At 39.4% G+C, this 24,419-nt stretch overlaps 1 protein-coding gene across 3 annotated transcripts in view; it reads left to right on the forward strand.

Moving 5' to 3' along the window:
- Positions 1-24,419, forward strand: part of LOC130568646 (IQ motif and SEC7 domain-containing protein 1) — a 61,032-nt gene that overhangs the window by 32,515 nt on the left and 4,098 nt on the right. The window contains exons 1-14 of one of the 3 annotated variants that reach the window (XM_057357641.1): positions 3,948-4,463; positions 12,146-12,431; positions 14,617-14,817; positions 15,968-16,144; positions 17,117-18,171; positions 19,972-20,133; positions 20,269-20,391; positions 20,464-20,630; positions 20,752-20,891; positions 20,993-21,139; positions 21,659-21,758; positions 22,502-22,663; positions 22,812-23,003; positions 24,070-24,119. In XM_057357641.1, coding sequence (XP_057213624.1) covers positions 4,399-4,463; positions 12,146-12,431; positions 14,617-14,817; positions 15,968-16,144; positions 17,117-18,171; positions 19,972-20,133; positions 20,269-20,391; positions 20,464-20,630; positions 20,752-20,891; positions 20,993-21,139; positions 21,659-21,758; positions 22,502-22,663; positions 22,812-23,003; positions 24,070-24,119 — 3,027 coding nt within the window. In that variant the 5' untranslated portion in view covers positions 3,948-4,398. Of the gene's footprint in view, positions 1-3,947; positions 4,464-12,145; positions 12,432-14,616; positions 14,818-15,967; positions 16,145-17,116; positions 18,172-19,971; positions 20,134-20,268; positions 20,392-20,463; positions 20,631-20,751; positions 20,892-20,992; positions 21,140-21,658; positions 21,759-22,501; positions 22,664-22,811; positions 23,004-24,069; positions 24,120-24,419 lie in introns of those variants that run through there. The other 2 variants (XM_057357639.1, XM_057357640.1) reach the window with 2 other exon arrangements.

Raw genomic sequence — 24,419 nt, forward strand, 5'->3', positions numbered from 1 at the left:
CTCTCTCTCTCTCTCTCTCTCTCTCTCTATCTCTCTCTCTCTCTCTCTCTCTCTCTCTCTCTCTCTCTCTCTCTCTCTCTCTCTCTCTCTCTCGCACACAAGTGAAAGTGACGTCTGCGCATGCTCCTTCTCCTGCTCTCCTTGCTGCCGTGTGATTTTCTGGGAGAATTGTCCAATAAGGGACTAAGAAAAATTGTTACGAAACAGTTTTATATGTTCGAAAAAAACTTTCCGAAACCTGTACGATCGCTGGGGGAGTGTATCAAGCACAGAAATGCTACGTAATACGCCCAACTTGTTTTTTGACAAGTTGACCATGTTAAGCATTAGAAGATAGCACGTTTAACATGGTAAAGAAGTCAGAATGCATGACACACCGTTGCAGCACCCCTTTAACGTCTTCCAGGTTAATATCATGACTCATTTTGTCAATAACTTACATGATTGTAAGTATTATTTGTGTATTTGAATATTAATAACTCGAATGCGTAGGGTTGGGAGTCTTATCCCCTAAACCCTAAGTATTAATAAGTTTATTCCTTTTTTTTTTAAGTTACATGCCAGCAAAGAAATCTCTTTGAACGAGAGTGACTTAAATGTGCAAAGTAACTTCTTATGGTTGAATGTTAATATAAATCTGAATGTTATACCTCATCGGGTGTTTAACTGTGAGTTCACTGTGTTCTGGTCTTTAGCTTTTTAAGAAAGACCCAAATTAGAGCAAATGCAGAAACACGTCGAAATGACTGAATTATGACAGGTGTTTTTTTCTTTTGCACTTCTGACAAGTAGCTTTGGTAAAGTCATCTGAAGTATATAATTACTGAGCCAGGTTTTTTAAGGAAATCACAGATTTGTGTCGTGCAGTATGTCATTTATGATGTACTTTTTACAGTGCAGTTCACATGTAAAGGAGGTCATGCTGCTTTGAAGCATGTAGGCTGAATTCAGCACAATGGACAGTTCCCTCCATCATCCACCATGCATGCAGATCTTATATTCAGCCTCTGGATGGGACAGTTCCTGTTATACAGGATGTAAAGGTGTTTCTATTCCTAATTTTATTTTTTACTGTCCTCATAAAAGTAGAATCCATCTACTCTTGGATGATCATAATTGATCTGTATGCATAAACTTAAATACAACTTAATTCATGCCATTAAATCTATTTCAGCTCTAACCCAATCACACATTATTTGGGCTAGACTTTAATATCATACAGTACTTGTGTGAAAGACGTGTGATACTACTCGTATGCCAGTTTAATATACAGATTATATGCCAATTCTGTAGATGTTAATAAGGCATAATGCATTATAATTTAAGAGGTTTAAATGCACTCCAGCCTCTGGCGTGGATTTCAAATGTTTCGATTCTTTAACCTGATGTCTTTTTCAAATTAAAATAAAGACATTTTGCCTTCACAGTCCGATCAAAGAACAGAAAAACCCATCATGTGGTTTTGGTTTTTGGTATTTTTTTACTCTCATCCTCAAAACAAGATTAGCTAAAGTGCTCATGTGTGTACTTGTGGTGTATATGTACATGTGTACATTCGTGTATATGCACATTGTGTATGTGTGATAATATGATTGCTGTATAACCCCTAAGAGGCACTCAGAGCCCTCCCATCTTGCGCCAAATCCTGTAAGACAGTGTGAAACCTCGGTCGCCAAGGCAACCCCGTTCTTGACTCTGGCTCTCTGTACCCCTCCCACATCCGTTTCTCGGCAACCGTCACCAAGCAACTCTCTCCTCCTATTCCCCTCTTCTGGGTCCGCCTATTTTAGAGAAAGTGACAACACAGGAAAGGAGGATAAATAGTGGAAGCAATGGGGGAGAGAGATAATGGGAGAAGAGAGAGGGGCAGTATGATTATAATGATAGATGAGAGAAAGAAATTATGAGAGATTAATTGATAAACGGGATTATAGTAATGGACAAAAGCAGAGTAAAATGAGAGAGAATCACAAAAACAATAAAAAATGTAGGAAATTGAAAACTAAGCAAGAGTGGTGGAAAGACATATCTATCTTTCATTATTTATCAGTGAATTATTTTCATGCCACATATCAGTCAAAGATAAAAAAATATTACCAGTAAGAAAATTAAATCTTATTTTTAGGACCATTAACATTTTGCATTGTAACATTGTTATCATTATCAACACTATATTCCCACAATTTCTTTACTATTGTGCTGTTGTACTTGACATTTTTATTCCCATTTTTATAATTTAACTAACACAATGTTTTTCTAATTCAATTCACATACACTTCAGTTCTCATATTTGTAAAACTGAAAAAATACTTACTATTAATGCAGAACGTGTTATTTTTTTTCTACATTCCTCTTAGGTGGCTGGACTGGTTGAGTTCTGTGGCAGAGTCTTTCTGATCGCTCAAATGACCTAGTTAGACTTTATTAATATTGCAGTCAGCAGCACGTTGTAGCGTTGTTCTTGGAGAATCATGAAAGGGGAAATTCAAGGAGACTGACATTGACTCCACCCACAATGGGAGGCTGTTATAGAGCACTGTTGACATGAAGCATCATTACGGTTTCATCATAGGAAGGACAGCATCACATGGTAACCTGGCGATATTGGAATGGGTTGGTGATGGTGCACACTGCATAGTTTACAATATATTGCACATTGATATAACATAGGCCAATATCAGGACGGTTTACAATAGATGAGTATCCTGCAATAGACACCCTGTATTATTGTGAGCTTGAAGAACATGAGTCTGTTGTATGGTGCATGATTCATTCGGTGTCACAGTAACATTTCATACAACGTGGAAAGTGTTTGACTTTTAAATATATGTATATAAAAACCTGTTTATCTAAAGCTTCTTTACGCTTCCTGCTCCACTGAAATCACAACATAAAGGGAGATAAATGATGCAATAAAATGAAAAATGCCTTAAAACTGCTGTGCCAGATGTGAGGGGGGAGGAGAATTTATGCGTGCGTCAGGTGTTCGCACTAAAAAGACATCCGTATAGGGTGTGCCTGAGTATCCTTGCTCAAGCGCCTTTAAGATGTTTCTCCTGTCTGTGCCTCCTTGTGGTGCAGTGTGAATTGCCGAAAGAATAGAAAATGTGAGAAAGCAAACAGGTTGGAGGTTGTTTCTTTCGTTATTCATTCGTGAATCATTTGCAGGCCACCTTTCAGGCAATATTAAAAGGAAAAAAAGGAAAATTATGTTTTTAATAAGTACCAGTCAGTTAGAATTAGTCAGAAAAATGTCCTTAATTCACATTGGCAGACTTTGGTATACATTCATAACTCATTTAACTCACGATTCTCACAGCATTATGAAATTATGAATGGAATCCACTTCAGACAGATCAATCACCTGTTTCCTTCCCCCAAATTTAGTTCATTTTCAACATTTTTAATTCATTGGAATTAACAGTAGCCATACCTATATTATAACACATATCTAATATCTATAGCTAAGCAGGTTATAAAATAACAAGATTTAACCATATGAAAGGTAAAAAAGGATGTGACACAGGAGAGATGAGGAGGACAGAATAGCTTGGGCTCAAGAATAAGACAAATTACAAACATGGGAAGGGGGCATCAAAATGGTGGCTAATGTGGAAGATAATGAATTATATAAAGCTGTCCTGGGGCCAGGGAGAGAGAGAAAGAGGGAGAACGCAAATCTCCACTGTTTGGCGTACCTGTGAAAAATGAAGGGAAAGTTGCCCTGGCCATTATCACGAGTTGTTCAAAACATGAGAAAAGACGACTTTCACAACGTGGAAAGTAAAATAATCAAAAGCAGGGCCTATTAATGTCAGATCTGCGCAGAAATTACACTGTCAAGACAGAAGCAATAGAAGAGTGGTCTTGTTTGCCTAGGAAAGTACTGTAGGTTAATGAAAACAGATCTGCGCAGACCTTCAATTGCGCGCTGATCACCAGATTGACACCACATGGTTCCATTGGACCGCGCGACGAACTGAGATCAGGTCACATGACGTGCTGATTGATCTAATGGCACCGAGCAGATCCTGTCAGATGATGACTGAGGTGTGGATCATGCGCCGCGATCAGAAGGCGGTTTGCCAAGCTCGCCTGGCAGAAGTGATTTCGCGCTCTGACTGCTGTGTCACGCTTGCTGCACGAGTCTGAAGAATCGAGGGCTGAGGGAGAGAGATGGAGAGAGGGAGGAGGGTAGAGGTTTTAGTGGTGGGATGTTGGGGGGGCTCGACGCTTCCCATCATCTCCTCGCTAATGACAGAACATGAAATCGCAAATCATGCCATTTAAAGCGATTCCCGCTCCTGTCGCGTGCCGCGAGGACCGCTGTCAGCGCTCGAGCCAAATTAACGAACGGATGAAATAGCGCTTGCGCATCCGGACCTGTTTCTCGCAACAATGTGGTGCATCAACTGCGCGTCGGATAAGACCCCCGCGATTCTTCATAACAAGCTTGTGTACTGGTAAGATGCAACGTAATTGTTTATTTTGGACACGAGTGGTTGTTACTGTGATCATTTTGTTGCTCTTCAATAACTGACATCACCATACGCATGCGATGTTTAGTCAGTGAATTACAGATATTCATTTACATGAACATCAGAAGGTAATTTTTTGAGTCGTGAATAACGTAAAATGAGGTAAAAACTGTGGGGAAATACGCTTTAAAGTGCGCAAACGAGTCCTGTGTTCATTGTCAATGGCAGCAGCGCATTTCTAGCCGCAGAGAAAACGCTCGAGGCCAACGAGTCAGAAACACAGTAACGTTATCGTCAAAGAAAAAACAGACACGGGTGCATGCACATGCCTTTACATTGAGTTATCACTTCTCTGTTTATTATATATATTGTCAATGAGCTTACGTAGTGGTCGCAGTCATGAATGTGTGTTCTTGGCAAGACTTGTAGGTCATAAGTTCCCTCAATACTGGAATGCCCTCATTTGAAACAGGTCTTTAATATTGACTTATACAAACATCAATATCATTCTTTACTCTTTTATGAATGCTGAACTCTATATACAAACAGTGTTTACTGTGTATATGTCCTTTCGTCATGAAAATGTTGATATATTTCTGTATGATGACATTTTGGGAATGTGTTACTGTATCCTGGAGTTGGTAGAGTAACCTGTTTGAACGTATTGTTCCACCCCTGTCAAAACCTCATGTTGGTACACCTGTAGTGTAAGGGATACATGATCCAGATTTAAAGGGGAATTTCACCCAAAAATCAACTTTGTGTGATTTTTTTTTACTCACTCACATGACGTTAAACATGTTTAGAGAACTTCCGGCATCTTCGGAGCACAAATATAGATATTTAGGTGACATCCGAGAGATTTCCAGGCCTCCTCATAGACATCATGGTGTCAGTTTTTGCCAAGGTCCAGAAAAGTACTAAAGACATCGTTAAATTGGTCCATCCGTGTGAAGTGGCTCAGTTGAATTTTTTTGAAGCAACGAGAATGCTTTATGTGCGAAAAACAAACCAAAATACCGACTTTAATCGATATATTCTCCTCTGTCTTGTCAGTGTATGGCGTGCGTTCACGAGAGCACTTCTTCGTCTTCTTCTTGGACGAGAGCACTTCAAAAGTAAACAGGTTTGTGCGACGAACGCCACATGGGGCTTGCCCCTATTGGATGCCGGCGCTCTGACTCACAACGCGGAGGCGCAGCTCTGTGTTCACATGCAGAGCCACTTATTTGGACCACTTTAAGTCTAGTTGTAAAAAAACATGATAAAACTCTACAGTACAGCATGCGGAAGAAAAAGACCTCAGTGGGCTCACCCTAACTCTCTCACAATTTTTCTGCTGGCAGGGGGTCTTTTGAGTCTGTTAGTCTTCTCGTGAGGGGTTTAAACACCACTGGAGAGATTTCAGATGTTTTTACAAGCTGCTGAGAGTTATGACACCGTCAAAGAGACAGCGAGAGAGTATGTGTGAGAGAGAGAGGGACTATTCTTCAGCAAGTGCGCTGCCAAGTTGCATCTCATATTTTTTACTTCACGTTCTTCCTTATGATGGCAGGATCTGGAGGGCTTTCATCCATTGCATTAAGGAATTATTTGTTAAGTCGTTCATCATCCACGATGCATGATAGTAAATGAATGTAACTAGCTGAGCAGGCTGTTATTTCTGTGGAAGGGCCTCAGATCCAGGAGAGTATTATGGGGTGTAGTTAGAGCTGCCATACGGTGGCCAACTGTTTTTTAGCATCTCGTGTTATGATTATCATTTGAAGAGCTGTCAGCTCAAGACCTCAGGGGCTGTTTTTTTGTGAAATGTGTGTGTGTGGGAGGGGGTGATGTACAGTATAAATTGTAGAGGTTTTAGTTTAATTGTCACAGACTTTAAATAGAATATGAGTGTGATGCATCTTGATAGTTCCTTCGAGGATGAGCCTTGTTCACCAAGTGATTCAACCAATTGCATTACACCATAGGTTTTCATTGCAACATCTACAACGTTTGTCTCTCTCATTGTCCTTCTGTTCATGTATTAATCTTAAAATATGTGTTATAGCCTATAATAATACACACACAATATAATTATATGAGCCATTTTAGCCCAGTGCAAAGATAATTTGAAGAGCATTCAAACAACATTGATGATAGCCACAGTGGTGTTAAGGTCTATAGAAAAGAATAGGAAGATCATTGATAATGTGTCATTTGAAACGGGTCAAAAACATTTTGATTTCTTATTGGATTTGCACGTATGATCAACGAATATGATCAGCTCTGTGCTATCGTGTCTCTGAGCCGGAGGACACTCATGTGCAACCGCTCGTGTGACACTACGTTAAATTAAGACTTGTATGTTAATGTTTACACTATCTGGATCATCCCCTATCTCCCATCTAGTGCACTATGCATCAATCACCATGTAGGACATAATAAATGTGCGAACAAGTGGTTGATATGACGCGCCGCATCCGCAGCTGTCATAGTGAAGGGGGCGGGACTCTTCGGATTCTAAAGCAGATTTGATTGGACGAGAACTGTGACGAGAGGCTGAAGTGTAGCGTGATGTGTAGTGAGATTTTTTGTCTGATGTCTGAATAAGCACAACAAAGGTGGGAGAGAACTGATCAGCAAGAGAGTGAGGCAGATAAACAAATGCATGTGCAGTGTAGGCTTGCTCACTGACTGCGCTACACTTGTTAAAACAGTTGGATTTAAAGGTTTACATTGTAGTTAGTTTCCAATTTAGCTCATTGTTAAAAGACATACACCGCTTTATTTATCAGAAATATAATTCAGATCAATCTCCATCTGACATATATTTCTGGTTGAGATGTTTTGATTCCAATTTATTTACAAATGTACTAGTCAGCAGTCTTGTTAAATTCAGATGCTTGAAATGCTTGGGCTAAAATGTGTCATTATTTTTATTTTTGAACATTTATCCTGTTCCAATACATCTTTGGAGTCAGTTGTATTTTTAGCACTGCTGCTTTTTTAAGCCCAAAACATTAATTTGGTCTGATTCTCTTGTCTGTACCACTGAAGCTGTGATCCGGTTCGGTGTGGATGACAAGCTGCTAGAGGTTGTGCAAAAAAAAGACAGTGGAACAATAACCGCGCTCTGTGTCGTGACAGGCAGCGTTCTTCCTCTCCAACGTGTTTTCAAGCTGAGCCTTTAGTAATGAATGCTGAGATAATTCCTAGGGCTGCTTCAGCAGTTCTGGGCTGTAGATTAGACAGGAAGTGCTTAGAAGAAGTCTGCCAAATGCTGCATTTTAAGGGAGTGCAGAAATGACGTATGCTCTCTTTTGGCTTCTAATGCATGCTGCATGAAGATTTGTAATTTGCTGAGTGTGCAAAACGAATGCTTTATGATTCACTCCACAAAAAGAATTGTTTTGTTATATAGGGGCATCTAACAAAAATAGAGATGATTTCTGGTTTTCTTTTTTTTTTGGATTTGTAATTTATTTTAAAATACGTGTATACTACATTCTCACACTGGCACATTCACACACTGACACAATGTCTCACACTTTTACCTTTACACACACACACGCACACACATACATCACAGTTCCCGCAAGGAGACAGATGAGTCAGATATGTTAACATTCCATTTTAGGAGAAAACCATGTGCCTCTTAGTGTGAATTAAATCTACTCAAGTCATGAAGGCATCTCATTTTAAAGATATAGTGCAGCTCTCTCGCTTTTATATTTATAGAAATTCGCCTATTTCACAATATGGAGATAGAGACCTGAAGTAGGGAAAAACTTTTTCCTGTCGCACTGCTGCCATAGCCATTCATTCATTCATTCATTCATTCATTCATTCATTCATTCATTCATTCATTCATTCATTCATTCATTCATTCATTCATTCATTCATTCATTCATTCATTCATTCTTGTTTTCTCACAGGCATTCATTTTATTTACCAAAAGTAACCGTAGCATACAGTATGTTGTCCGATTTGTTCATGGTTTACTGGGAGATGTAAAAATATAATATTACAAATATTACAAAATCATTGTTTTTTGAGCGATTTATTTATTATCAAGGTCTGACATATGTTAGACAAATCAACATAAAGGGAGCGCTACATGCCAAACTGCTGCTAGTCTCCGCAATTGTTCTGTGAAGTGAAAGGATCTAGACTAGAGCATTGATCGGACAAGCTTTTACCCTACTTCGGTTTGTACATGCTGTGAAATAGGTCTATAGCTCTCCCAAAATTAAAATTTGTATTTAGTTGCACTCATGTCATTTAAAATGCCAATTGCTCTGAAATATGTCTCAGGATAATTCCCACCCTCTCTATTGGAAAAATGTTTGTAGTCTCCTTAACCAATATGCCAGTAAAGATCATACGCATCCATAACGTTTAAATAAGCGTTGTGTTTGTTATCTGTCGGCACATTTGACAAAACACAGTGTTGTCTGGAACAGGAAGAAATTGTCTTTACAATGTAAAGTAGCATTTCTACAGTGAAGCTTGGTACCTTTGCTAGTTTTTTATTCTGTATGCAATATTTGTATGTGAATTGCTTGTTGAAGTGTCACAGATTAATTGATGTATAGATCATACACAGAACTGGATGAAAAAACAATTCAATAACCCTGCTAAGATCAATGGCTCACTCTCGTGCTCTATTTAACTGTCAGTCCTTTAACTTTTTCATTTCAGTCTTTAAATGTTATCTGACAGCTTTCTCAGTACTTACCAGTTCATGTGAAATAAAGTGATTGTCTTTGCATACGTCGAGTATTTTCCTAGCGGCTCTAGTTCTACCTAAGCTGGTCATGTGCTGGTTTAAGATGGATCTGAGCTGGTTTAGCACCAGCTTAAACCAGCTCAGGACCAGCACAAACCAGCTACCATGCTTCAAAACCTACCTAACCAGCATATGTTGTTTTTTTCAACAGTTAGAACTACTCTACTGTTTAATTCTTTTAAACAAATATAGTACTAATTGACTTTGTTAATGAAATGTCCCAGTATTTCTGTGCTCACTTCATTCATTAAAATACATCAGCTCCATACAAAGTTTTCAGACTTAGCGAAAGTATGCACATTGAGACTCTCTACATCTTACTCTTAGTGAACCCTCGGTGAGAATTAAATGTTGTAAAAACACAATCATGTGATGTTTGTTTAGATCACACATGCTCTGTAGTTTCATGATAATGACTGTTTTCCTAACAGGTTACAGGAACGGTCACTGCTGCCAAACTCGTGTGGCAATCTGAGTGACACTTTTAATTAACAGCTATTCACCGACTCACACAGAAATATTCATTTCCATCAGCCACTGCCCAGGGGTGTCCACACACATCCACACATGCATGCTTTCCTCTCAGTACACTTTAACCCTCACACAGGCTTATACAATTATTGATGTTGCTCAGGTTAATCAGCTTGTATTTGTAACAAAGATTACATGTATTATTATATGTATATATTTATATACATTATACCCAGTTACAATACGTTATGTAAGATTATTTAACACATACCAAATAAAGCCTTATTGCAATAAACCAACAAATACATTTTCTTCTCGTTTTTGAGAGGACAAACACATTCTCACTTCACCCATCTCAGCACTTGAATCTGTCCATATTTGATGTGCAGGATTTCATATGCACGGTCATCTTGGGTTTCCATCTCCTCCTGAAACGCTTGACTGCTCTGTGCTCTTTAAGAAAACATAGATGCCCTGAATGTTACATATGCTTTGCGGAGCCATCAGGACAGACAGCTTTTATGCTTCTCAGTATTGTTGGTTATTACAATACTAAATTTGGAACAGTCTGTTTGCAGAATGTACGGCTTAAAGCAGATGGGTTAAGGTAAATAATGTCTAAGATAAACACTCATTTTTACATTTTACGGATTAATGAGATAGCAAGAATTATTATCCAAGTGCCAAGTGTGCATGTATGTCTGTGTGTCTTTGCGTTTCTTGTCCTGAGGGTGGAGACAGCACAGCACGAGACACACACACACATATACCATGTGACCAAGATTCTACCACAGCTGCACATGCGTCATTGGCTAACACACACTCATATATGCACACATGCTGATCGCAACCAGAATGCCCGACTGGACTTTTCTGCACTTCTCCTGGATGTGCTACATCACACACACACACAAAGAAGAAATGAGTGGACTTGAAGAAATTGACTTTTATTGACTACATAGGAAGTGTGTGCTTTTGATTGAGAAAGTTTTTTTGCACCTCAATTTTAATGTGCATTTTTGTCAAACTTTTTCACAGTCTGAATCAAAGGCTGCAATGATTATATTCTGAATGTTTTGCAATGCAGCAGCAAATTATTTTTGTATTATTGGTCGCTTTTGCATCTATTGTTTGAAGCAGTTGTTTATGAAATTCAGCTGTTGCCATGTTGGTAGTTACCGGTCCCATGGTGTGAGGAGGTTTGTTACACACAGGGACTCCTATGTATGTGTGTTGCTTCTGTGTCTTTCGTAAACTGCAACCGTACTGCAGTCATTGACAGATAATCAATGCGTTCATCAAATAACTCACCAGCATGAAACTGCTGATTCCAGAACAGCTCCTTAACAAACACGCGCTCGCTGTCATACGGCTGCAGACATCATGTGTGAGTGTGTGTTTACCTCTTTAACCATGTGGTTCCATCGAAGGACCAAACTCCCGCACAGAGCCCATGCTTACATGTGAGTAAATGACTGAAAACAGTAGAAAACAATGAGGGTTAGATATTGTTAAGCTCTGGGAGACTACAGTAGGTTGTGTAATATGGCTGTGATCTGTTGTAATCGGGTTCAGATAAATGGTTTGTTGTTTCAGTTTAATACATTGTATTTGTAATTGTATTTCCCAAGCATTTGCAGCTTAGCTGTGTTTAGAAAACACATTTGGAGTAATTAAACAAGATAATGAGAAATAGAGAAATATAAGTATATATATATACGTTAAAAATAAGATGATTAAATCAATGTATAAAATTATGCATATCTTTAGTCTTTTATTATACACAGGTCTGATATTTTGTCACGTTATTGTTTCCCTGCTTCTTTAAATTCAGTTAGGACAAATTATTACAAATATGACCATTCATGCACAAATAAATGTGAATGATTTATAAACAACATTGTTTCGCAACAGGAAGTGAGTCATAACATTACATTAAACTGCACCTGCTTCAGGTGGAGGAGAGTAGTGAAGGACGATTTCCCTTTATACTCCCACTTTCATTACTAGTTCGTGCTTCTCTCTTTCTCTCTCTGTCATCATTGGATGACTCAGATCTTATCATTTTTATGCTGGCCTCTTACTTGACTGCACATGCCACTGTTTCTTCTTCCAACTTTCTCTCTCTCCCTTTCTCTGTTTCTCTCTATGCACCATGTCCTCTCTTCATTTCTCTTTCACACTCGCTCCATCTTCTCTTGTATCTCTCTCGTTGTCTTGTACTCCGGCCAGATGGTTGATCCCTGGCTGGGCTGCGTATGGGCATTTGAAATGCCAATGTTGGTTAGTTTGCTAGTGTGTTTGTCTACACAGAACAGTTTCGGTGCCAAAGTTACAGACTTGTTGTGGTATCAGCTTCTCTCTCTCTCTCTCTCTCTCTCTCTCTCTCTCTCTCTCTCTCTCTCTCTCTCTCTCTCTCTCTCAGTGTGGAAGGAGATCCTCAGTGTCCTAACAAGGGAAGCTTTTCTGACAGCACCTGCAGTCAGGGCCCGTACCTGGGCAATTCGAACCGCTACGGGAACATTCGAAACGTTCCAGGCCCACAGGGGCCTCCCGTGGCTCCTCCAAGCCCAGCAAGTCTGGCCTGGGCACAACGGACCCGGCACCAACCCGCAAGCCTGGCACTCCGCAAGCAAGAAGAAGAGGAGAGTAAGCGCTGTAAAGTGCTGTCTGACAGCTATGAGCTCTCCACAGACCTGCAGGACAAGAAGGTGCGTGAAGATTAGTGTTCATTTTGTCAGCAATTTTTTATTTTTGTCTTAGTTTTAGTCCCACGACAAATATACTTTTTAGTTTTTATCGTATTTAGTCATCCTTGTCCTGTTTTTGTTTAGTCAAGTTTAGTCGACTAAATGTCAATGCATTTTCGTCTCGTTTTAGTCAATACAAACTTAGTCACATTTTCGTCATGCTGTATAGTGGTTAAAATGATAAAAAATGTAATCACAGTGATTGTTGTCGTTTGAGAAGTTTTCTCTTTTTATCTGTTTTACCAATAAGCACAAATCAATAGAATGTTAATTTATAGACATCCAACCTCTCCTTAAGTTCTCCCGCAAATTATTAGCGTCTTCCTGATGCCCACAAAATATTGACAATTCCCCGGAAACAACGCGACTGATTGACCGTGAATGAGATCCCTCGGAAAATAGTCGTGAACGGTTGAACGTCTTTATTCAGCAACCATAATCTCAAACTAACAATTTAGTGGAGATCAACGCGGCTCGAGCAGCTCATGAGAGAACAAAAACCAGCTGGAGATCGCTAAACTCTTGTTTATTGACTTGAGATCCTCAACGGCGCGTCACAGTAAGAGCATTGGCGCATGGTTGCCAGATTGCATACATTTAGTCACCCACTGGCAGAAAATGTATATTTGAAGAGTTTGGTTCCAAAATGGGATAACTCCATTTTTAACATTTTTCAAAAATCATGTTTTTTATTATGTTATCATGTTTTTATTGTGTTTGTTTTTCAATTTTTTTCAACAAAGTCTAAAAAGAGTTTTTGGGTAAGTTTTTATTTTATAACTACATTTTAGTCTCATCATTTTTCGTCAATGATATTGCGTGCTGATGTAGTCTTAGTTGTTGTTTAATGGCCTTACTTTTCGTCTCGTCATCGCCTCGTCTTCGTCCTGGGAAAATAATTTTGTTAATGAACGTAACACTAGTGAAGATACACTTACAGTATGGAAGGGATAATGTACATCCAGACAGGATTTTGCAAAAATGACCATTTGGTTGTACTGTACAGTTTTCCCCTTATTACACAGCTACTTACCAGATAAATAAATAAATGCACATAAAATATTGATTGGAGATGAAATAATTTGCTTGTGTGGGAACAATAATCAAATATAGATGTTGAGAGTGCTGTTTGAAACATAAGACTAGCACAGAGAAGTTGTCATTATACAAAAGTATTCGACCAATTAGAAACAAGTATGGAGCTGTGTAACAAAAGCACTATTAGGGGCGATTCACATTTCCCGTCTGAATGACGCGAGCCACACTGCTTTCTCCTTTTTTCCCAAAGTGCCTCAGGGTTTGAGCTCTCCTGGCGTCTGTCGTTGCTAAGCAACCATGGGCCATGCTAGCCATTGAGACGAGGAGGTATAAACAAAGGATATATGGATTATATGCACTGAAAATACCTTGCAATAACTGTGCGACTAGATTTATTAATGCTGTGATCATCTGTGTCTCCATCTTCACTGAGCTTGTCTGTATTGGTTGGTTGCTTCTTGTCACATGACCTGCGATGCGCATGCGGCATTCTGAAAAGTTTAAATATTTTCCTCTCGATGCAGCGACGACGTGCCTAGAAGAACGGGAGCGTTGCACTGCATATGCATCACAACTGTGTCGCTCCCTGTTTGAGCACGCAAAATATGTGAATTGTGATTGGCCCCTAACACACACAAGTGTACTATGGTCATACCATGGTACTTCTGGGTAAATGTAGTTATGTAAATTCTTTTATCAAAACACCGTTACACAAGTGTTTTGTTTTTGTTGTCAGATCTGTCATTGTCAGAAAGTGAGATGGCCTCCATCACAAGCATTCTTCAATTTAAACTGCAGTCAAATGCTAAATAATGTACATAATCGAAATGGGCTATCAGCCATTTTAATGAGGAGCCAAATTTACATCATCGCACATAATGAGTGGTGGGGTTGCAGTTTTTATTTTTAAATAATTTGTGTGAGCCATTTAAACAATAACAATGATTTTAAAACTGCCAAAACCCGATCCTTTTCTTATCTAAGGAGTTGAGCGATGCTGGCAGTACACAGATTTTTTTTAAATTCAGATTTAGGCAAAACTACATTACTGATTTTAAGAAACCCTGTTTCTTTGTCTGGCTCTTTCCATCTTCCTCGTCTTCATCAGGTGGAGATGCTGGAGAGGAAGTATGGCGGCTACTTCCTGAGCAGGCGAGCGGCTCGCACCATACAGAGGGCGTTCCGGCAGTATCGCATGAAGAAGAACTTTCAAAAGCTGCGCAGCTCCGCCTCTGAAAGCCGAATGACGCGTCGGATCATCTTGTCGAACATGCGTTCGCAGTACTCATTTGACGAACGGCAGCCACAGGTAATGTTATTATGAACACAAAATGCATAAACATTCAGACATAAATTCATGTGTTTATAGTTTAAGGGACATAATTTTAACTTCAGAATTATGCACAGAAAATACATTTATTATTTGTTTATTGTATTTATTTGTACTAATATTATGGAAAAAATATATATGGCCATTCTTACCACAAGCAGGCTTGTTGATACTCTAAAGCAATATTGAAAGTCAGTTGGCTTGAATGGCCACCTCTGATGAGAGTTATTAAAGGGGTCATATGACACGGCTGAAACGAATATTATTGTTTGTTTTAGATGTAATGCAATGTGTATACACGATTTAAGGTTAAAAAATGCTGTATTTTCCACATACCGTGCATGTTTGTATCTCCTCTTTGCCCCGCTTCTCTGAAACGCGCAGATTTTTTACAAAGCTCATCACTCTGAAAAGCAAGGTGTACTATGATTGGCCAGTTAACCACTGCGTAGTGATTGGTCAAATACTGCAAGCGTGTGACAGAAATGTAACGCCTCTTACCATATTTGGAACATCAGGTTCCAAAGCAATTGTACTGACAGGTACACTCACCCTACTTGCGTATACATTTGGGCGGTCTTAGTCAAATCATACCACAAACTGATGTAGATTTGTGGGGGTGTGGTTATACGAGGCGTTTCAGGCAGGTCTGGGTGAGCATTCGCTTTTAGATAGAACGCATCTTTTGTTCCAACACTTAAATTTTTGCAATTTTACGTGTCTAATATGTACATGCATGGGCAACTTATAACACACCAAAGACACAGAAAAACACGTATTCGCGCCATATAACCCCTTTAATACAGAAAGATGTGAGTTTCATTTCTTCTTCCTTTTGCCTTTTTTGGGTGAATCAAAACCCATTCTGATTAGTCAATTGATGTAAAGCTCCTTCTGCAATTTGTGCAGAGATTAAAATTCACCAGGGCTACTGTGCGTAATTTTTACATTAGCTGCATCTCAGTTACGCACATCAGCAAGCAAATTGATCAAATCGACAGTTAATATTTTCGCTTTCCTTGTTACATTCATTTTGAATACATCCTCCTCCTTTTACTTCCTCTGGACTACATCTGACTGTACACGAAAATAACAGGCCAAAATTCTGTCTTTGCCTTGATCTCCTCAGGTTCAGCCCCAGATTCCCCAGCAGCAGCATGGTCGATATAGCAGTCATCACCCATCAACCTTGGGCACAGCCGGCCAACCAGGAACTCCAGACACACAGCAGGAGTCCGATTCACCTGCCCACTGTCCTTCAGACAGGGAGGAATACTCGCATGCAGATGACGCCTTTAACAAACAGGTGAGAGAGTTGAGGAATTTGCATATATTTTATATATAATAAGTGGTATGATTTTGCTTTAACAATATATATTTTTAGATTTTTATGGGTGATGATTATGACTGCAGTGTTAGGTTAATTTCATTGTAGATTGGCTCAGAGAGCTCGGTTTAAATTAGCTTTAGGTGTTGCCTGCGAGACATATGTTGTGTTACAGCTGACTCCTTAAACAATATGGCTTTGTTCACACTAAGCACAAGATCTAATTTGGCGTTCAGATCCTATATTTAGAACCGACTGTCATTTTGCAAGTGATGAAATCTAATCCGTTTCAGACAATGTAGTCAGTATCTGGTTGCTATAGTAATGGTGAATGTGTCAGCATGAGGTCGAGAGATTTTCTCATACAATAACTGGGAGTAGCTGCTAGTGTGGAAAGAGAGAATGGAAAACTTGAGACGGTACTAAACCCAAAGATATATGGGTAAAAAAATATGCATAAAATACACTGACTCAATTCTGTTTACTTATTTACAGTACTGTTCACTACATAGGGAATGTCACATGTTAATATTTATTTTACTGTATGTGGAGAGACTGGGGAATGTGGACAACTTTGTATGAACTTTATTTTCAATTATTTTTGAAATACTAAAAATATAAAATAATAAAATGAAAAATGACTTGGAAATCATTCACACATTCCAGGCAGGTTGGGGTTGTAAACATATTTGTGTTTTTTGCTGTTCAGACTATAAAAAATCGATTTGATTCAGCAAGCATTACACGAACTTGGGACTTACATGTCATTTAGCATATGCTTTTTTCCAAAGCAATTGAACATTGCCTTGACAGTCTCCTTGGAGCGACCTTGTTATAATAGATGATTTCTACCTAAACATGCCAAAACTTTAACCATCCTCAACCTTAATTGACTAGCGCTAATGCTAGGATCATTCTGACTGTGTGCTTGTATGTGTGCTTCCTTTGTAGGTGACGTCTTTGGCTGACTCAATGGACGACACTCTGACATGTCAGTCAAGCCAAGGGGAATCTCAGGATGGTGGTGGGGCCGGAGAGGAGGCCGAGGATTTCGGAGAGTGCGTGTGGAGCAGCAAAACTACCCCACGCAGGGGTATCTTGGGGGAGCAGGGACGACTGGGCGTCATGCACGAAGACAGCACTGCCACCTCGTACAGCGATGTCACGCTTTACATGGACGATGGGATGCCGTGTTCGCCGCTGTCCATTGACCAAGTTCCCTCTAGCACAGACACGGAGTACTGGGGCGTCAGCAGCGGTGTCGGAGGTCGCGAGGACAGTCGGGACACGGAGGGCGGGGGCAGCAATAACAGCCGGCGCAGCACACCGTGCACTGAATGCCGGGATTACCGTTTACGTGGATCGCACCTTCCTGTTCTCACTATAGAGCCGCCCAGCGACAGCTCCGTTGACTTGAGCGACCGCTCAGATCGCGGCTCTATCAGCAGACAGCTGCTCTACGAGCAGGAGCCCGCAAGTGGCGGATCGCCCCAGGGAACTCTCAAACACAACCCCACCTCTCGCACGCCCAATCCCTGTACGGCACAGGGCCAGACGAGACCTTCGGGCCGTCCCATCCCGTCGCCTCTGCCTACACATCTACCACACCACGCTATGATGCACCATCATCATCACCCGCACATTCACCATCCACTGCACCACCACCCGTTACCACACATGCATCACCCCTACACAGATCCCACATCACCCTCCCCCACCCAACCTCCACTTACACCACTGTCTTCTTCCTCTTCTGCGCCGTTGCCGCCTACTGGCATGGAACACTCTGATGGGGACAACGATTCTCTGAACTCCACCACTAACTCTAATGAGACCATCAATTGCAGCTCAGGCTCCTCATCCAGAGACAGTCTGAGAGAGCCTTTGCCTCCGCTAGGAAAACAGACCTATCAGAGAGAAAGCAGGCACAGCTGGGACTCACCCGCTTTTAACAACGATGTGGTGCAGAGGAGGCAGTACCGCATTGGACTCAACCTCTTTAACAAGTAAGAGGCTTCTGCGGGGAGATGTGTATGCGCATTGCATGAAAGAAATATACTGCATGTACATTTGCTTGCTATATTCATATACAAAGAACTAAATAAAAGAGATAGAAAATGTTAGGGATGTAATGATGCACTTAGCTATGATATAATCAGTGTTGGGTGTAACTAGTTACTAAGTAATTAGTTACTGTAATTTAATTACTTCTCCCTTGAAAAGTAAAGTAAGGGATTACTCTTATTTTTTCTGTAATTTAATTAGTTACTTTTGATGTAATTAAACTAAATACTTTGTGTAATATATGTGTGTGCAATCGTGGAATTTACATCAAAATTCAAAATCTAACTTTAAAATCTGTGCTTTAATGTATAATTCTCACATTTGTAATTCTTTGGTCAGTAAATAAGAGTACTTTATGTAGTTTAATATTATTTATTTGAATGAATTAAAAGAGCCCTTTCATTCCTATCCTTGAATCACTTAACTAATCAAGGTTGATATAGGATATAGAAAGTAATTAGTAATAAGTAACTAAATACTTTTTGGAGAGAGTCATTTGTACAGTAATCTAATTACACTATTGAATATGTAATTAGTAACTAGTAATTAATTACTTTTTGAGAGTAACTTACCCAACACTGGATATAATACACAATACAGGATTCATGATTACAATAGTATCACATTATTTAAAATAAATTAAAATGAAAGAAACTGAAAATCAGATATCAGGTTTATTTTGGTACATTTGTTATTTTTTAATAACATTTGTTATTTTTAAAGAATTTATAACATTCAAGGTTTATTTGAACGTCCTATATGTAAATTAATAAAAATTAAATAGGTCTGTTACTGAACAATAAAACTACATTTTAACAAAAAAAACCCCGAAAGCTAAACCCGGGAACATAGCACATAAAAAAATTATTTGTTGACATAGGTCATGTGTTTGAAGTTCGACCAATAGGATTCAACTACCATACATTGTATTAGGTGTTCGACTTCATGCACCGCCTCAAGAACAGACAGGCGGATGACATCAAAGTACCGCAAGCGATTCGAAAGCAAACTGCTGAAGATTTTTCTAATCGCTCTGGCGCTACTTTGATGTCATCCGCCTATCGGTTCTTGCGGTTGCAGCATTGTATGAAGTCGAACGCCTATTATAAAACAACTGCCATAGCTCTTTTATACACATCTTAAAAGTTTTGTATTATATAACACAATTTATGAATACACCCCTGGTAGAGGTAAATAGAATATGCAATATTAAAGACAAATGCATTTTTACACCCTGACATTCAGGAGATGATGAGTCCAGAGATTTCCCTGAACTTCTGTTCTGATGTATTACCTGTTAAAGATCGCAGAGGATTTATGTTAGCACTGTTATTTTAACATGTCTGTCTATTATAAATCACAGAGAATCAGTAATGAAAGTAACTGTAATGTTTTATGATGCAAGATTGATGTGTTACGAATGATCCAGCCCTTTTAGAACTTTTAAAAGGCTGAAAATGAATCCTTATGAGATAAAAAATCAAGTGGATCGTAAGATCAAGTGGCAAAGATCAATAAAAGGCAGGGCGATTCAACTCAGATTTCTCAGTCAGAATTCAAAAACGAAAATGTGGATTAAAATGTAATCCTTTTTGCTGAAGAAGTTTTTATCTGTAAATCCATCTTTAATAAAATGTTATATTTTAATCACTTTAGTTGATCCTTTTTTTACAGGAATGAAGTTTTTGATTACGGTCATCTCTCTCACTTTGTGTTTTACTCTCACTCTCTTTGTCTTCCAGGAAACCAGAGAAGGGGATCCAGTATCTGATAGAGAGAGGGTTTGTATCAGACACACCTGTGGGCATTGCACGCTTCATTCTGGAGAGGAAAGGCTTAAGTAGGCAGATGATCGGGGAGTTTCTGGGAAACCGACAAAAACAGTTCAACAAGGATGTGTTGGAGTAAGTAATAAGCTTTTTCCGGTCTTCTGTATAGATCTCTGTATAGATATATGCTGTATAGATCTGCACACACTAAACCAGAGGCACAAATGTCTATCTGAAAATTAATTCTATTTATAATAATTTTCATTTTAGCTGTGTGTTGGATGAGATGGATTTCTCAGGGATGGATCTGGATGATGCTCTGAGAAAGTTCCAGGCTCAGATTAAAGTTCAAGGAGAAGCTCAGAAAGTAGAGAGACTGGTGGAGGCATTCAGGTATCTCCTTTACCCGTTCATGTCATGTTTTTTTTAATAGATTTTACACATTACATTTTCTCTTTCTCACAGTCAGAGATACTGTGTGTGCAACCCAGCGCTCGTCCGTCAGTTTCAGAACCCGGACACGATCTTCATCCTGGCATTTGCCATTATTCTCCTCAACACGGACATGTACAGTCCTAATGTCAAAGCAGAGAGGAAGATGAAACTGGAGGATTTCATTAAGAACCTCAGAGGTGACTTCTTTAGCTAAATCAGATGGGTTACTGGATTGCACTGTGCAATTCTGTTTTCATTTTATTTTTAACCCAAGCTTATACGGCTGTTTTTAAAATCTATTTTTGCTCATCTCAACAGGAGTGGATAATGGACAAGATATTCCCAGGGATATATTAGTCGGGATCTACCAGCGCATTCAGAAATGGGAACTCAGGACAAACGATGACCACGTGTCTCAGGTTCAGGCTGTGGAGAGGGTCATCGTGGGCAAGAAGCCTGTAAGAAAAACTGCTTCTCTTGTAACCTTTCTCGTGTGTGGCATATTTCTGGTTAAAACCCCATTTTGTCTGTGTGTGTGTGTGTGTGTGTGTGTGTGTAGGTGCTTTCTTTGCCCCATCGCAGGCTAGTGTGCTGTTGTCAGCTGTATGAAGTCCCTGACCCCAATCGACCCCAGCGGAGTGGAGTTCACCAGCGGGAGGTCTTCCTCTTTAATGACCTGCTGGTGGTGAGTCTTCTTCACATTGATGTAATTACTGCGCAAAGTATAATCTTTTTTAATAAGAGTAATACTTCTATTGATGTTGATCTTTTATAAAAGGTGTCTGTAAACACTGACAGTCGAAGATTTAACAGGCCTACTCATTCCTTAAAGGGATAGCACACCCAAAAATAAAAATTCTGTAATTATTTATTCACCCTCATGTTGTTCACAATCTGTGTATGACTGTTGGTTGTGTAGAACACGAAAGAAGATATTTTGAGAAATGTCTCATTGGTTTTGTGTCCATACAATAGAAGTCAGTGGGGTCCAGTGTTGTTCGGTTACCAGCGTTCTTCAGAATATCTTCTTTTGTGTTGTGCAGTAGAAAATCATCCAGGTTTGGGATGACATGAGAGTGTGTAAATGAAAGCATGTCCATTTCGAGTGAACTTTCCCTTTAATATGACTATTTCCCACATTTAAGAAAAATAGTAAAGTCATCAAAGGCTAGTGTAAGATTGTCATAAATACAAAGGCAAACATCTCTCGTGTTTCTATCTGCAGGTAACAAAGATCTTCCAGAAGAAGAAGACTTCTGTGACGTACAGTTTCAGACAGTCTTTTCCCCTGGTGGAGATGCAGGTTCATATGTTCCAGAACTCCTGTAAGTATATTCATCCCTCCATCTGTCTCACCATCTGCCCCTCCTTCTTTATTTATACCCTCGCTCCATCACAACTCGGTTTATTCTCTCCGCGCTCATCCATTCCAGCTCTCCATTGGAGCTCGCCGTTTTGGCATCATCTGCTCCTTGGTTTTAATAGCTGGTGTTTGGGTTTTTAGTAGTGTATGAGGTTAAAAAAAGACGTGGCACATTTTGAAATATACTTATCTTTTTGTGTGTGGTGTTGTTTTTGAAGATGCACTTTAATTTAGACTATTCTGCCTATTTCTCTGTCTGGAATGCATTACAACAAATCTATAAATAAACAGTTGTGAAAACTAGTTAAATATCCTTTAAATTAAGTTAAATGAAAATGACAAAATTACTAATATTTTCTTTTTGTAAGCATAAACCTCACAATATTTTGTAAGATTTATTTGTAAAAAAAATTCTTCACTAGTAAATCTATCTTATATTAAGGATGTGTAGATTTTACTGAAAAATAACACATAGTATTAATTAACAAAATGATTTTGCAGTGTTTTTTCATTGAATGTGTGAGGTCACTGGCTTTCTTACCGAGTGTTTTTAGAGGACTTGATGTTTGTATCTGTTGATTTTGTCACAGTGAGAGATCTATAACTAATTACATAAGGCAAAGCCCATCCCTCTGTATCTGATTCTGTCTAATTGACCGAGTTTTACCCTCTATCTCTCTCTCTATCTCTCTTCCGCTCTTTCAGACTACCCTCACGGTATTAGACTGACATCAGCAATGCCAGGCAGCGAGCGGAAGGTTCTGATCGTGTTCAACGCACCGAGTCAGCAGGACCGAACACGATTCACCAGCGACCTGCGTGAGAGCGTCGCTGAGGTTCAGGAGATGGAGAAATACCGTGTGGAGTGTAAGACATCTTCATATTCCTTGCCTGATCCAAAGTGACCAATAACTAGATTTTTCCTGCACAGATAATCACAGAAATTTGTTTATGGTCGCAGTAATATTGTTACAGTCGGATGTACCAGTATTAACTCCACGTCTCTTCTCCGTAGCCGAGTTGGAGAAGCAGAAAGGTGTGATGCGTCCAGCGCTCCTCAGTGGAGATGTGGGTGGGGTCGGTGGGATGAAGAATGAGGCTGTGAATGGCACTCTGGGTAGACCCAGTCTCGATGACACGTACGCATCGGGGGAGGGGCTTAAACGAACAGCTCTTAGCTCCTCACTGAGAGACCTCTCTGAGACAGGTAAAACACATTAAAACACTATATAACATATCTTTGTTGTCACATTATCTTTATATGTTCAGATGAATATAAAACCACTAAACATACTCTAAAGCCCTATTCGCACGGGATTAGTATTTTCTGGGGACCTAGTGTGATTTATAAATGACCTCCCCACATCTGTATTTCATGTGGCACACGGGATAAGTGAAGCCTGTGATTTTACTCGAATTTACAGACTTATTATGATGGCAAGGCTTTGCGTATAGTTTGTATAGCCTATAGTTGTATGGTGTTTCATGATATATGACCGTACCTGTCAGCATTTGAGACCGGTGATCGCGAACCGGACAGAAGATCACTTGATCGTGGGTCTCAAATGTTACGAGAGTTTCCATGAGAAATAACAAAACGGGAGACTCCCGGCCAAAACGAAATTGTTGGCAGGTATGGATATGACCCAGCATCCGAAATAATATCAAAACACTTCAAAACAGACTCCATTATTCGCAAACGGTGGATAAAACCTTGAAAAATGATCCCGCCAAATCACAGAGATGCCGATTCGCACGGGACTAATATTATCACAGGACCTCGGTGTTCGTCAAAATATGGTAGATAATTTGTGAGGGAATTTTTATTTTACAAATTACAGACATGGCCGATTCGCACAGGATTAAGATCACAGACAATTTCTGCAATTATTACAAAAGACTAGAGGTCCACAGGTAATACTAATCCCGTGCGAATAGGGCATAATACACATTTTAGGCTTGGTTAGCAGTTTAACAAAACATTTTATTTACAATGGGCGAGATATTAATGGATCCACAACAGTTTGATCATAACAGGCATTTAGGCACTGGTGTGGAGTGCTGAGGTTCTGTGTGACAAACACTGCCCTCTAATGGCGTGATCTGTATTTGCATTTGATTTTGTATCTGTATTTGATTCATAAATGTACAAGTTAGATTTTAAATTTTAAGACATTATTTGCAAACTAATCATCAAGGGACAAACATAAAATAAGTATATATCTCTGTGACATTTGACCCTGAAATGGATGTGCTTGGTTGGTTGGGTACAGGAAAGCGAGGCCGTAGAAACAGCGTTGGTTCTTTGGATAGTACCATTGAAGTAAGTCAGGCTGCTGTAGTGACCCCCGTGATTACATTTAAATGGACTGATCTTGTGTTGAAGCTTTAACAACTGCATGCAGCATGACTCCAATATGTTTCTGAGTGAAAACAGCTTTCCATGACTTTGTGGTTGTTGTCTCATGAAAGGTTGTTGTGTTTAGTATGCTTCAGTCTGAACTATATTGTGATGGCCAAGGCTGTATAGTAAAAAATATGTATCTGTTTTTGCTGTGCATGCTGAATGTATTCCAGGTTATTCACTGTTTGCACTTGCTGTCAATTACTACAGGGATAGTTC

This window comes from Triplophysa rosa, linkage group LG17 (genome assembly GCF_024868665.1).
Source record: "Triplophysa rosa linkage group LG17, Trosa_1v2, whole genome shotgun sequence".
NCBI classification, from domain to species: domain Eukaryota; kingdom Metazoa; phylum Chordata; class Actinopteri; order Cypriniformes; family Nemacheilidae; genus Triplophysa; species Triplophysa rosa.